The 15,106-nt window shown below is 38.0% G+C and overlaps 1 protein-coding gene across 3 annotated transcripts in view; it reads right to left on the bottom strand.

The window, feature by feature from the left end:
- Nucleotides 1-15,106, bottom strand: part of KDM5A (lysine demethylase 5A) — a 49,427-nt gene that overhangs the window by 20,875 nt on the left and 13,446 nt on the right. For 2 of the 3 annotated variants that reach the window (XM_071768635.1, XM_071768653.1), the window contains exons 8-18: nt 12,788-12,946; nt 11,165-11,284; nt 10,308-10,466; nt 8,574-8,755; nt 6,678-6,840; nt 5,763-5,882; nt 4,529-4,723; nt 4,226-4,407; nt 3,823-3,947; nt 3,429-3,579; nt 877-994 (exon numbers count right to left, since the gene is read on the bottom strand). In XM_071768635.1, coding sequence (XP_071624736.1) covers nt 877-994; nt 3,429-3,579; nt 3,823-3,947; nt 4,226-4,407; nt 4,529-4,723; nt 5,763-5,882; nt 6,678-6,840; nt 8,574-8,755; nt 10,308-10,466; nt 11,165-11,284; nt 12,788-12,946 — 1,674 coding nt within the window. The remainder of the gene's footprint in view (nt 1-876; nt 995-3,428; nt 3,580-3,822; nt 3,948-4,225; nt 4,408-4,528; nt 4,724-5,762; nt 5,883-6,677; nt 6,841-8,573; nt 8,756-10,307; nt 10,467-11,164; nt 11,285-12,787; nt 12,947-15,106) is intronic. The other variant, XM_071768643.1, reaches the window with a different exon arrangement.

The following is a 15,106-nucleotide window of genomic DNA, read 5'->3' as shown; positions in this document are numbered from 1 at the left end:
GTTCTGCTTTCCCCTCCCCCCTCAACAAGCACACCAACATAACCTTCAGAAGTTTCTGCCAAAAACATAGAGTAGTATTTAACTGGAAATTGCATCACTACAGATAGCATTAAAAATGCCAGAATAAGAGTAGCTGGTTCAGAGAGATAGAACTGGGCTGGATGGACACTGACAATTTATCTTGATTTAGCTATGCTGAGGAAACCACATTTGACCACACCCTCTGCAACAGGGACCTTAGAAAGCACACACAGCCCAGTGAAGTGCTCTGTTTAGTTGCCTACACACTGACTGTCATGTGTAATACCCCATAATGTTTGAGACAGCCACAAAAGGGACCTAAGACACTCCTCCAGCAGGGCAATGGAGGACAGGTGGAATACTTGAGACCATCTCACAGGTCACAAATCTCACTAAATAAATACCTGTGCTTAGGCTACCAAATCAAGCTTTTAGCTGCTTTGACTAGCATAAAAGTACAAATGTCATCTCTGCCCACTCAAAGACATGCTTGCAAATAAGCAAGAAAGAGGTCACCCTTCCATTAGACAGACAGCAACATGCCATCAGCAAAACTTCAGTGACAACAGCAAGATCACTTAGTAAAGCACGGAGATGCTGAGTTAGATGCAGACTACTTTATTTCTTTTTTTTCAGGTCACAGATGTCATTGCAAAGCAGTTATTTGCTTTATATTAGAAGCTGGAAATGAAACATCCCACTCAATCCTTTTCTGCAAGCACAGTACTAATCATAAAAAAAAAAAAAAAAGCGCTTTATCCTTTACATTAGGCATCATTATTTAAAAAAAAAAATAATCCACAAACAAAACAAAAAGCATCCTAGGATAAATTCAAGGAACAGATACAATCTTACCTTTACTTGTCGGGCTTGGCTGATAACACAGGGCAGGCTGAACAACTGCTGTACAAATGCTTTAAGCTCCTCCATAGTTAGTTTGGTCCGTGTCCTTCCACTATCCTGGCTCTGTCTGCTGTATGAATAGACATAATTAAACAACAGCATATGAATGAGATGATGATCCCTATACTCCCAGTGACAGAAAGCTAACAAGATTACTGAGAAGCTAAAAAAAAAATATCAATAATTTGAATTAACAAAAAAACCACAACAGAAAACCTACTCCACATGAATTCCAAAATCACTGAATTGAATGTAATTCCTGTAAGAATCAAGAGAATTCACCCTGCTCCTTAGAGACAGGAATGTCTAGATGACCTTCAAATCAGATTTGATCCAGATAGGTAAAAGAACATAGCCCCAAAAAGCTTGCTTTAGGCAGCTCAAGAAGTTGACTCCTGTGACAGACACTGAGAACAAGTTTCAGGTACATAACAGCAACAAGCTCTGAAAAGAAGTCTTATTTTCTTAAGTGCTCTCTCTTGCAGCCAGAGAATTGTTGACATTGGCTTGCAATAGGAAAAGACTGCTACTGAGTAGGACCTGCTCTGCATAGACATTTCTATTAAATATCAGTTGCAGCAAGTACCAAAAACCTACTGAATGCAGAAGATGACTTAAAAGCGACACAGTGCAAAAATTAAACACTTGGTATACATATCACTGACAGGCACAACAATTTCACAAGAAGAACAGATTTTAAACATCTAAGAGTTTGCCCCTGCTAATGAATCTACATTTTGTTACTACAGAAGCATTAGAGAAAAAAAAAATCCAATCTTTTAACCTATGGACTTAAATCTAATTGTAAACATAAAATTTAGATTAATGCTCAAATATCATTACACACTATACAAAACTTGGTAGAAAAACCACTGCAGGACTGGTCTGGCTACAACATGAGGAGGAATGGCTGCTGCACTGGACTTGTGCCTTCAATACTCCTGTGCTGGAGTGCATGGGGTGCAGTGCTCCAAGAGACACCCCTGCAGGAGGGCACACTCCCCAAAACCTTGTGCTGGCATTCTGTCCCTAGCTGTGGAGTGCCATAGAAAAAAGCCCAACTATCTCTATCCACGGTAACACAAAACTTTCAACAACAGGGAAGAGGTATAGGACTGGAATATCGGACACATCTTCACAGATCCTTAGAAGGCAATGCAGCCTCTCTGGTGTTACTTTCCTCTCCCAGATAAGCATGACCATACCTCACTCTGACAGCAGAACCCTAACACACAATAAATACAAACAAGAGCTTTCTTTCCCCTTCAAATACAGCAAAAATGTTTCTCTATTTTATAGTAGCTTTCCAATTACATCAGGTATTATTATCCCTGGACCTGTGGCCTTACATTTCAGTGCTCAAATTTAAGCAATTATGACATGCATGATGTTCTGTAGAGCAAAGTTGGGTGTTATAATAAGCAAAATATTTACATATTACCTTCCTTCCCTGTAAAGTGTTAAGTTATACTGAAAAAACTACATGTGCAAAAAAACCACCCAACTACAAAGCCAAATCTTTTACTAAGAAGAAATGCAACCTATAGAAATTTACCAAACAACTGCTGGCACAAGAATTATGGTCACCTGATCAAATTATTTTCTATGGGACTTTCATTCAGTGCATGGAATGCAGAGGAGAGCAGGAAGAACACACTGTTGAAGGCTCATGACAACAGGACAAAGGGACACAAGCAGCAAATTGCTGAGGTAGGGCCAGTAGGCAGATTTAAGAGTGGAACAGCCACAGCAAGGCAGGTAACACACAAAACTGATGGAGTCTAAAGTGCTATTAGTCACTGTGGCAAGCCACTACTTTTCAGCCATACATCACTGAGTTCCCACACCCTTTGCAAGTAAAAAAAACCTGTCCAGAACTATGGACTGGTTTTGTTCTCTGCATTGCTCTGCTCCTCAAGATGGTTTTGTCCCAGTCAGTGTTGGCAAGACACATTTGCTTTCCATCTTCAAGTAACTCCATCAGCATCAGAACACATTCTGCAGCTTTCACTCATATAACACATTCATACAACTGTGCTTGCCTCATCAGCCATAACTGGCATTTCCTACTTGTCAAGCATTTTGCTTCGCAATCAAATATTTCAATTTTTCTTTCCATAGTTTTAAGCTATGGACTTAGCCATGCTACCTAAAACACATTCAAGCCAAGTCTTACTTTGTTTGCATTTTTTCCCTCTAGTAGTCTAACCCTACAGCTCCCTCACAGAGAAATACCTGATCAGCCATCAGACACAAGACTTCTACAAAGGACTGCACATTTCAGTTCATAAGTCATCTGAAAACAGTATTTTTAACAGATCCCAAGCAAGTATTTTTTTGTCCCTTTTTTGTGTCTGCCTGCCCTACCTCTCAATAAGTTGCAGCAAGATGGAGAGGAAACTTAAAGATGTTAGTAAGCAGTGAGACCTCAGGATTCTTACATTTTCAGGCCTAATCAAGTAACTCACGACAGATGGAAATTTTTTTTAAAATGTTTGTCCTACCTGTGTTTTTGCTTTTTGCTCAGAAGCAGCTGTGCTACTGAAGCACAGGTCTCTGCTTCTTTCACAGCATCCCTGAGCCTGCGGAAAAGATCATTCTCTGGATATTTCCTGTCTTCAGCATCCTCCAACATTACTCTCAGCTCAATCACATCTGTAATAACAGTACATAAATAATTTGTAGAAAAAAAAAAAAAAATTTAGACTGCTTCAAAGGTCTTGAATCAAGTTTCAAGAGGCTTATTCAATTTGAAATGCACAATGGTGAGTTGCATAACACTCAGATTAGCTCATTCCTTTTTTCCACTAAACAATACAGTGTTTCTCTTACTAAATGAGAGCACACAACAAATGTAGGAGTTTCAGGGCATCCTACTATGAATGATAGAAGTCTGACCTTTCTTGTGGTTGAGATTGGCAGACAGAGCCTCTGTAACTCTACTGACCCAAGTGTCATAAGACTGTGCTCTAACTTTGACTCCGTACAGCAAGGAAGGAAGGTCTTCCAGTGGGTACCGGTACCTGGAAATTGGGAAGGAAAATACAGGAAAAGTATTAATGCACATGAAAAAACACAGGATATTGCTTATATTGAGTTTTTCCAGCCACGAGGCCAGAAAGACAGAACACACATAATATCTACTGCTTGTGAATTAAAAAAAAAACAAGCAATAAGGATAAAAATGCTTCCTTAAAAAAAGGAACAGAGAAGCGTGGCCAAATAACTGTATTTGGTCACTGGTCTCCTAAAAACTATTGGGTATGGAAGAAAAGTGAGGGAAATAAAAAATCCTGTGTACCTTAGGCACTTCTTCTGCATGGGACATGGACATAAATCAGATGGATGGTATAAGCATACCAGACGCTCAGGATTACAGGAACACGTAAGAGCTGACAAGAAGCACGTGGTTCTGCAAGCTGTGCACTGACGCTCATCATCTGGAACCAGTTCAAACACCTCTTCTTCAGACATCAACACTCCCTAACAAAAAAAAAAAAAAAAAAAAAAATCAGGCATTTGCTAAAATCTCTAATCCAGGGTAGGGGAGGGGGAAGCAAAAGTTCTTTTGCAAGCAGAGTAAGAGAGTTTCCTTATTACTCACCATCTGTACAACAGACTCCCTTAACCGTGTCTCTTCCTCTATCATCAGAGTCATCTCCTTGCAAACCATGGCAGCCAGACCAACATCCAAGCACTCTGGATCTGCAGCCATCTTGAAAATCAGCTCTTCATGGGAGAACACACAATGACGTCCCAGCCTTCGGTAATGGCTCACACACTGACGTCCAATGGGAAGCTAAAAAAAAATTTTAAAGGACATTATCACGCTGTGAAAAGTTGTTTTGAGATCATCTCTTAGCTCCCACAAGGCTTTTGCAAAACCTGGGAAAAGACTGACATTAAGGGATTTGTATGTTACGGGGCAGAGCCAATTACAACAACTTTATATCACATCACAGATGAGGACGAAGAGGATATCCATCTTGAGGAACCACCTGCCATAACCTTACACACTTCACTTGCAGACACAAGCTTGAGTTGTCCTAAGCTCCTCTGCTTTACAGTGGAAAGAAACTGGCACCAAAAAGATTTGCTGCATTGCTCTCTGGATATTACTATGCTTGGACACAGATGTTTAACACAGGATGCCTAAATTAACCAAAATTGCTATTGCTCATTTTGTGCCTTTTAGAGCAAAAAAATAAGATGCTAGATGAACTTGCTACAGAGACTTCTGGTAATATTTTGCATAACAAAAGGTAACGTCAAATGGCTGGTGTGATTGTCTAAAATTATTTACTTTTATTAGAATGCCTATTTAAAAGTAACAGAAGTTAGAGATAGACAAACTACAGATGAGATCGTAACTTCTGAATTTTAAATTCTGGATGGAAATAAGACATTTTGATAACTTACTGGAGAGTCCACATAAAAATATTCTCTCCTGTGGCATGATTATTAGAACAAACTCTAATATGATTACAAGGTCAATTAGCTGGCACAAAAGACAGTTATATGCCTACCTCCAACATTCAGCTCTCGCATTCAGAAAGAAACATCACAGCAGTATGAGCTAAAGGTACTGTGAGATGTCATTTCTTGGTTAATTCAATACTTAGAAAGGAAGATCACATGCCAGGGTTTCTATCTGAAGCTGCTTAAAATTATATGATTATCAAAATTATTTTGTGTAGTGGAAAGTTAAATCAGTCCTCTAACTGTTGTACCAGGAACAATTAATATAAAACATAAAGGGAATACTAACACAAAGTTACTAACAATGTCCACTAAAGTGACCAAGTGGAGACATTGCAAACATATATAAAAGAACCAACCCAGTCAGCAGTGCAGAAGTTCACAGCTTCAGCAAAGTTATACCCCTGGTTAAATCCAGAGTGATAGGCACGAGGAAAAGTCACAACAAACTCGCCAGCACACTGATTGGTCCTGTATACCTAAGACAAGTGAGGATAAAGAAAAAAGATAAATAAATATTAATACCACAGAATTTAAAACATAATTACAAGATATTTTAACACAACCTTCTTTACCTATAGAACACCATAGGCAACAGATCTACAACAGAAGTGGGAAGGACTGGTTCTGCTTTCTTAAAGTAAATCTTCAACTTACAGTCTCACTCACGAAAGCTAAATATATAGGCCAACAGTGAAAAAATGCTTCTTATGAATCCCAAAACGGATGTTTCTCTATCATCATTTAAACCATTGCACCACAAAAAGAGCAAAGGCTTACGGAAATGGTTTGCGGTTTGCTTTGCTGGGATATTTGCCAGAGAAGCAATTTATCCTAAGACAAAAGCAAATGATAGTGCCTGCTGCTTAAAAGGTCTGCAGTCAATTATGTTTGGACAAAAGAAGTTTGTAAACCTGAGATTTCTACAGAACATAAGATTCACATTTTCATGCCAAAAGTTATTCAAAACATTTCAAAGACAAACTTGCTGCTACGGCACGGTTTGTTAATTAAAAATTAAATGTAGCAAACATTCTTGTCCTGGAACATTTTATGTAAGAAGCTTAGCACAAACCACTTCCAATATAATTTAAACTTCATGGTAAGCCTAGAGAAGATTCTAGAAAATAGGTTTAAAAAAACACCCTATAACTAATCAACTGAATGTGTAAATGTCCACCATATTAATTTGTCAGAGTTACGCCAAACCATTGTTGCATAAATCTGCCACAGAATAAAAACAAATAAACAAACATATATCATGTGCTACTCACTGGTACCCCGTGTTCCATCAACACATTTGGGTTCATAATAGTGACCAGCTGATGCAGGAGATCAGGCTGGGATTCAAACAACTCAGGAGCCAGTTCCTTCATCACATCCTCCAGCTGCTCTGCTGCATGAGAGGGCACACCATACCATGTCTTTGGCTCTCCCCTAAAAAACAACCATGGGAATAAATACTTTACTTAAAGGAAAGTAACAGTGCCACCAACTGCAAAGCACAACTCAATGGAGCACCACTGCCCACAAAAGGCAAATATTTTGCATACAGACACAAAAAAGTTTGTAATGAACAAGCACCTTCTCCAGGATTTATCATTCTAAACTGAAAAATCCATTACACTACAACACAGAACTCAACATACCTAACAGCAGATTTTACCATGACAATCCCACCCTGGAAGATAATTGCAATTCACAATGCTCTTTAGAGGTAAAACTGGCAATTGTTTCCCTTCAGGAAGAGAACAGTTTTAGAAACAAAACTTGGCCATCACAGCTAATGTTTAAGAGAAAAGAGATCATGGTCCTTCTACACTCATTTAATTAGGCTTGGAGTATTCCTGTGCCTGAAATCAACGGAACAATACACCAGTGAAGGGGAAGTGGAAAGAATAAAACACCAGAAGTGCAGCAAAACATAAGCAATCCTTCTAATATACATAACCAATTACTGTGAACCTCTGGTGCCCTGGACTCTTAAGATAAAAATCGCCTAATAACATGAACTAGTTAAGTATGAGGGAAAAAAGAGATTAGCAAGACCAAAACTAAACTGAAAATTACTTGGCAACATATTATTCTTGTCCTTCCAGTCCTGCCTAAACCAAAATAAACTGTAATGATATAGAATCTACAGTGCTGAAGTATATTTTTGTATTTTTATTTATTAAGAAATACAGACAGTGGACTGTTGAAATATCTGCACTTTTTTCAATAGCACTATTTAACTGTATTAATAATTTTGTCACCAATCATCCCAAAGTCAGAAGAGCAACAGTGCAGCCTTTTTTGTGGTTCCTACATACTTCAGTGACACCTGCTGGTAAACCGCAGTAAAACTGGCTGGCTAGAGCTCATCAGCTGACACAAAACCCTTAAAACCTCATCAAGTTAACGTCACGCTGAGGACAAGAACTGAATTCTAGACAAAATTAATCCCCCTCCTGAGCCTGCGGATCATCTTGCTAGCAAACACACTCCTCCAGAAATACGCAATCCCAGCCTAAAGGCCATCAAACTCAGCCTTACAAGATGTACAGCAAGGTTTCTATTCTGAAGGGGTACTTCCCACAGCCTCCCCTCTGCTCCACCCACTGTCACAGTCTCACAAACTGTTAAGACTGCAATGCAAGTAACTTAATCTGACTCAATTCTTCCTTTAAAACTCAAAAGCTGAACACTAGAACATTTCCATTATTGTTCTGAAAGTCAAATCATTTCCATCTTTCTCTTCTCCTGAATAGCAGTATTTCTGCACACAGTAAGATCTGCTGCTAAACTGTCAGCTCTGTGTAAGCCACTAGGCAGCAGTCTCCACTGCCAGCACAGGACATACCAACTTTAAATCATAAAGCAGTGAACTGTAACCAAGTTCAAAACCAAAAGCTTTCATCAAAAATATGTAAGCCTGTAATCTGTTATTATACAGAGACACTGAATTTTTTGCAACAAAGGAATATTTAATTGGTTAACGAAAAATACTGAAGTGCTTAAAAGAGTATGTGTATTCTCTTTTAACCAGCACCAGTGAAGTATACGGACTGCTCACCACATTCAGCTTTTTGGTTAAAAATATCATTAGCATATGTAGGTATTTTCAAGCAGAACTACAGCTTTACTGGTGACAAACAGTGGAAGGTAGACACACAAAGTAGAGTCTGTACCAATGCAGGTAGTTGATGGAATAGCTCCAGTGGTCTTCAATGTGCCAGCAAAATGAGGAGAAGCACATCCCTACGTACAGCCAAGGTACTTTCATGCCAGAGATGTCTGCATTGATGTGAGCAAGGACCGATTGTTCTAGAATTGGCATGTTGTTCAAGTTCCAACCAGAAAGCGCATAATCCTGCCAAAAAAAGGAGAAAATTCTCAATAGAAGGATATAAGGACACCAATTCCAGAAAAGGAAAGTACAGAAGAAGAGATCAGCCTATCCATTTCTATAGTAGACAGTGGGTAACAATACTCTGCAACAATGAAGAATCGTAAGTAAGAAATAACTCCTTAAATGCCCCAGTCAGCAAACAATCACACTGAGATTTAAAAGCCAGTCCTAATATTTCAACATACACAGCCTATCTTCTTTGGATCAAGGCTTATATATTGGGGGTTTGATTATCCCACCTCCCCCCCAAGCTTATAGGCTTCATGCTTTCCTAGTGAAACAAAATGCCAGCAACACAAGCAGTAGAACAAAGATACGTTTTTATAAAACTGAGTAATTTAAGACTGTAAACAAAGCAGTGAAACTTATGGTATTATATCAGCTTGCTTAAGACCTGCTTTACTGCACTGCAGTTTACACCGATCTTCTTTAGATATCACTAATATAATTTAACCTTCTTTACATATTACTTTACAAAGCTTTGAAAAAATTACTACACACATTTCTGTGAAGACAGCATCACCAGTTCAACAATCCCACCTTTACTTTCAAATATAATTGTGCAAAAAATAAGAATCCACACAGACTATCTTAAAACCCACTACTGTACTTTAAAATTAGTTTACTTTCCACTGTAAAAGCTGTTAACACAGGTTCACAGTCACTTTAGGCATGTCCCATAGTTGCTGAAAGGACTGGTGACACTGTTTTGCTCTGATACTATCAAGACAATGCAGTGAGTGACTTAAGTGATCTGGAGAGAATATATTTTTTTTAAATTACTACTTTCATGCAAGTAGATCAGCAAGTAGTTCTGATTCACTAAGCAGCAACAAAATCACTGCATAGCCAACAAAGGTACAGGTAGGAACATGCAGGTATGGGTGGAAGACAATAGTGAGCACTATAAATTAGTTTGAGGCCATGTAATCAAAAAAAAGACCCCTTTATTCTCATCTTGTCAGAGTTTAAACATATAAGCAGCCAAAAAACCTGATATGCTAGAGTAGGGTCTGAGGCAAAATAGGTAATGTTCTTATCAGATGCTCCTTATAAAATTTTCTACAATAGGATGCTCTATCTACATCTTTTCACTCTTGCAGTACACACAGTCAGAGAAACAAGTTAAATCCAATTAATTTGTTTCACCTACTATGAAGCTCCTAAGGAAGTGAGAATCACATTTCTGTAGCTAACTCTGTAACAAAAAGGTTAGGAACATGAAAGAAAAAAAAAAAAAAAAATCTTCTTAGTCTTATCATACTTGGACCTATTGTAACAATTTGTGTATCTTTGCCTGTTAAGATTAGGTATCACTTAAATAATGAAAAGCAGCTTAGCTGTCAGCAACCAGATCTGTAAAAGAACCTAAATGTCAGATTAATGCCCTGCTCAAAGGGAATGTTTAGTGCAATTTCTTCATGAAAAAAAATCCATGCTGATTTCTGACTTTAATTCTTAATGTGAAACCTTATGCAAAGAATGGCATCAGTTTGCATATCAGGTTTCTCACCTCTTCCTCTGGCATCAGCTTTCGTCGGCCATCCTTCACTGGGAAGCCACTTCCGAAGTCCTTGGATGAGATATCAGCTCCATATTCCACAATGACATCTTCTTCTATGCTGCTCACCAGTCGCCAGAATTCTTTTTCTACAAGCTCAGTGGGAACCATCTGAAAGTGGAAAAGATGTTAGGGTATGTGCAGATAAGACCCAACATTCAAGTTATCACTCAAGCAGTAAATCATTACCAATCCCCCAAGAACTTTCAAACACCAAGGCTACTTCCTCTCCCCTCTTCCTCTCTTCAACGTCACCTGTATTCCTTAGTAGTGCTTATAATGTACACAGACATTATAAAGTATGAAATGAACACAACAGAAAATAAGGTTACCAGAAATAAAGCTAAAAAAGGAGGAGAGGAGACAGCTAGCATTCTTCTGCATGCAGTCTGCAGGACAGTGGAACCATGGGAGTGTGCCAAACAAGAAATCCCAGTTTTAAAATGCTGCTGAGAAGCTGAACAACAACAAGAATTAAAAAAAAAAATCCCTGGTAATCAGGCTGTCTGTTCACTATCTACAAAAAAAAAGTGGGGAAAACAACAATTTATACTTTGACCAAACTAAACCAAGACAAAAGCCAAAGGAAGGGCAGGAAAAAGACCCCTTTGCCAAACAAGAACAAGATACTTAATTCAATTAATCAAAAAGAGCAAGACCTTAACTAGACAGAATGCTAAATCACTTGTTTACGTGCTTGAACCTTATAGTGCCTCTTTAAACAAATTTAAAATGCCTCAGCAAAAATTCAGGATAAGCTGAAACCTCTTTTTTCCCTGCAAGGAATCATAACAAAAGTTGAAACTCACATGGACTGGCATGTTGAAATAATCAGACTTGAAGTTATCAGCCATTTCACCAAAGCTCTGGAGAGTATATTCCCTGACAGCTTGTTCAAACCCAAAGGCCTCCCGGGGTTTGTTGCATTCCTAGGAGATACAAGATAGAAATATTGTTTCCCACAGCAGATTATGACATAGTTACATTTTTAGCAGAAAAAAAAAAAAAAAAAAAAAAAAAAAAGAAGGAAAAAAAAAAAAAAGACAAAAAACAGTGTTGATCCAAGTCCTTACCAAACAATAAGCTATCAGTTTTGAGTGCTTTTCTCAGCTGAGCAAGTCCTACCACAACGGAAACAGAACAGAATTAATTGTACAGAAGCTAATCTAACACAGCAAACCTCAATGCTACACACTTCTGCTTTCCTGTCCAAAACTAAATTTCGTCATCTGCTGCTGCCAGCCACAGAGTAAGAATGCACAAGAAGTTTAGACTGCTGTAAGGCATTTCTTAAGCTACACTGGATTCAAGCACCTGCAGAACAGCACAGGAACAACTCCTGCAAGTGCTTCAGTTCTACCACGTCAGCAAATGAGCTACTGATTTGATACTGTGAAAATGCATAGAAGAGGAAGAAGGCAAACAATGCAACACAGCTAAAACCAGACATGGTCCATCTGACAGAAAAATCTTCAAGGCTTTAACTGATCTATCCTGTTTCATCTCAAGAGTACAAAGAATACCAGTTCACATTTCAGCTACTCCACTCATCCATCCACTATAGCATCCTTTTCAGTGCAACTATTGATAAACCACCACAACAAAAACAACAGAAGCTCGCAGGCAGGGAAGGGCGTGGGGGAAGAAGGGGAAGTGGAGTACATACCCGTGTATGTGACTACCTCTTATTCAAAAACACTGTCTAGAAAGTTAAACCCAGTCACAAAATTACAGATTTAAAACCAGTAAGCTTTGCATCTCCAAATCCTATATCTATCAATACCCTAAGCTTGCAAAATTTGTTTTAAGACAAATACAAAGATAATCAAATGATGCTTCACTGCCTTTAGGTTGTTGATCAGCCAGTTCTTGGAGCTTTGTAGCTCTCTGAAAAAAGAAATTCAACTATCTTCCACTTCCAGAGCCTTAAGACTTTTATATTCTAAACCACATCTAAAATAGCTACAAATTTTTTAATTAGCTCTTTCATTCTTCTACAAGTTATTGTGAACAATGTTATAATGACTTCCCAAAGATCCCTGTTATGTCAAAACCACATACTTTGACGACCTCACAGTTTACAAAATGTCTCACTGTTATGTCAAAATACCTACCATAGCTCTGCTTCTCACCCTTGTTTCCCACTGCTGACATCACACTGAGTTACAGCTCTTAGCATACAAAGGCCACAGTTTTAGCTGTCACATGGCTGCATAATAAACAAAGGCTATGCCCAAGCTTTAGAAGGAACATTTCTCTCTCCTTATGGCTCACCAGCCAAGAACAGCAGGAGATTCACAGTTTATCTTGACAATATTGCAAATAAAACTACAACTTCCACCCAGATGGAACAGCATTGGTCTGAGCTGCTCTTCCTCTGATCTTTCCAGGAACTCAAGCATACATACAAAGCTTTACTTCTGGAACTGTACCTCAGCAACACATTTTGGACACCTCCAGTCACCCTTGGGTACATCAGGTAAAGGAGGAATCAAGCAAAAAGTGTGATAGCTGTCATCACATCCATCGCACAGTAGCAGCTTGTCCTCATTATTTCCTCTGCCACAGAATAAGCAAACATACAGATCAACCTGTGGAGAAAAAAAATGTTACAAAAAAAAGCTACAAAAAGGTTACTTATCCAGAACCTGCCTTTCTTGAACTAAGGACCCGACCATGTCATCCTCAAGTCTTATATAAGAATGTCATTGCAGTCTCTTCTGGCTTTTGAGAAGCACTGTAAGTGAACAATTATGTTTCCATTTCTAAAAGTAGTAATACAGAAACACTTTGGAGTGCCGCAAAATAACTATTCAGTTCCACTGGACAATTTGCAATTGTTTTCTATTTAACTCAAAATAGCATCTCACTTATGTTATTCTAAAGGAAAATAGTAGTTTACAGGTTTTGGAACTTCACACTCTCCCACTTTGGGCCTTTATCATGGAAAACAATTCAAAGTCAACCCCTACAAAAATTCAAAGAAAATCCCTACAAAGAGCACACAGCTGAGGAATACCTTAAAAAAACATCCATGCCACCACTTGTGATCATCTTTGCATTGGAAAAGAGCAGATAAAACCCACAAACCTACAGATTTAAATCTAAAAAGGAAAGGAGAGAAACCTGCACATAAAGGTACCAACTTCTCATTTTCTCTAAAATACAAGATAAAAACTCCAAATAATAAGGGAAGTATTAACACCAGTAATTTATCAAGTAATTTTCACAGGTGTCTGTCCAAGATAATCTCTCAACAAGAACAACACCTATGGGGAGATATTCTCAAAGAGAAAACCGTATCAACATGTTTCAGATCTTCTTTGCCGTTGCTTCCTGAATTATCCAAAGGACTTTTAATTTAATATAAACATTTAATCTAGTACTAAAAATCTAATATAACCTAGATGAAGAAACAGCGTATTACTTTATCACAACTAAAAAATTTTAGTTTTTCATAACAACATGAACTTCAGGAATAACACTTTCTCCAAATTCTGCTACAACTCCTGCCAGTCACTGGGCAACTCAGGAGAAGCCTATTTCCTTCACACAGCTCAAAATAACCCTGGAGTAGTTTTTAGAGTAGAGTAATTTTTAGAGGGTATGTTATTTCCATCAAGATGTCACAAAACAAGGTGCTTTTCAGCTGATTATGTTTATACAGTTGTGTTACATACTTGATGTCAACCCCATCTTGGTTACACCAGCCTAGTTAAGAATGCAGCACCTTAGCAACACAACAGTACATTTAAGATGATTGCTCAGGTTTCTAAAGAAACAACTTTAAAAAACAATGTAGTTCTAGTTAGTGACATATCATCTTCCCCTTTCTGCAAGAAATCCACACACTCATCCTCATGGAATATCATGTCTGCTTTTTCTGCCAATATGTAAAAGAGGGAGGGTACCTTTGCAGATACTTCCAGGTACTCTTCCCCAATCTAAAAGCACATTAAAATTGCAATTTTAAGAGAAGGCTATTTCTTGATACTCACTAGCTAACCTATCACTAATAGCACATTCTTGTCTCCAAATTCATACTAATATAAGCAATCTTCTTTATGCCAGCCCCAGTAGTGACTTGTTAAATACAAAGACTGTATTGAAATGGACATTCACAACAAGCAGTTCTGTGATTACAGAGTAACAACAAATAAGCCTCCTAGTCACAAACACGGCAAGACTATGATGACATGTAACTGTATTTATCAGAGGGGAAGGAGACAAAAGGAAAAAAGGGGTATTCTATTTCACAGTTAATATTTCATAAAAAGATATATGAATTGGAAAGAAGTATAAACAAAACTGCAGCAGAATATTTTCCAGATAGAAGTCATATGAGGCTAATGTATAACCTGTGCACTTCAAAGGCTGCTTTCCTTGAAGATCTCTCATCCAAGTATAGAAAAAGGGTGGAAACAAATGCTACTAAATCACAGAATTTCACAAGATTACAGTTACAGCAATGTAGTTCCAAAATAGCAGCTCTGCTGTTTAAGTATTTTAAAGTTCTCTTATAAATAAGAGTAAATGCAAAGAGGAAACAAATACCATTTTCTGTAGAGATTTCACAAAACAGTTTTAAATGAAAGCATACTTAAACTGTTCACAACAAAAGCAGCCTAAGAAACACCATATAATCAGAAGAAGTGGTACAATTTTTAAAAATTTGCTTTTTAAAAATCCAACTTCTCCTACATTTTTCTACCCAGAGTGCTCTTCCACATATAAAAATATGATTACTATAT

This window comes from Heliangelus exortis, chromosome 1 (assembly GCF_036169615.1).
Source record: "Heliangelus exortis chromosome 1, bHelExo1.hap1, whole genome shotgun sequence".
Taxonomy (NCBI): domain Eukaryota; kingdom Metazoa; phylum Chordata; class Aves; order Apodiformes; family Trochilidae; genus Heliangelus; species Heliangelus exortis.
Note: the sequence above shows the minus strand (reverse complement) of the source record. Positions and strands in the feature narration are given on the sequence as shown.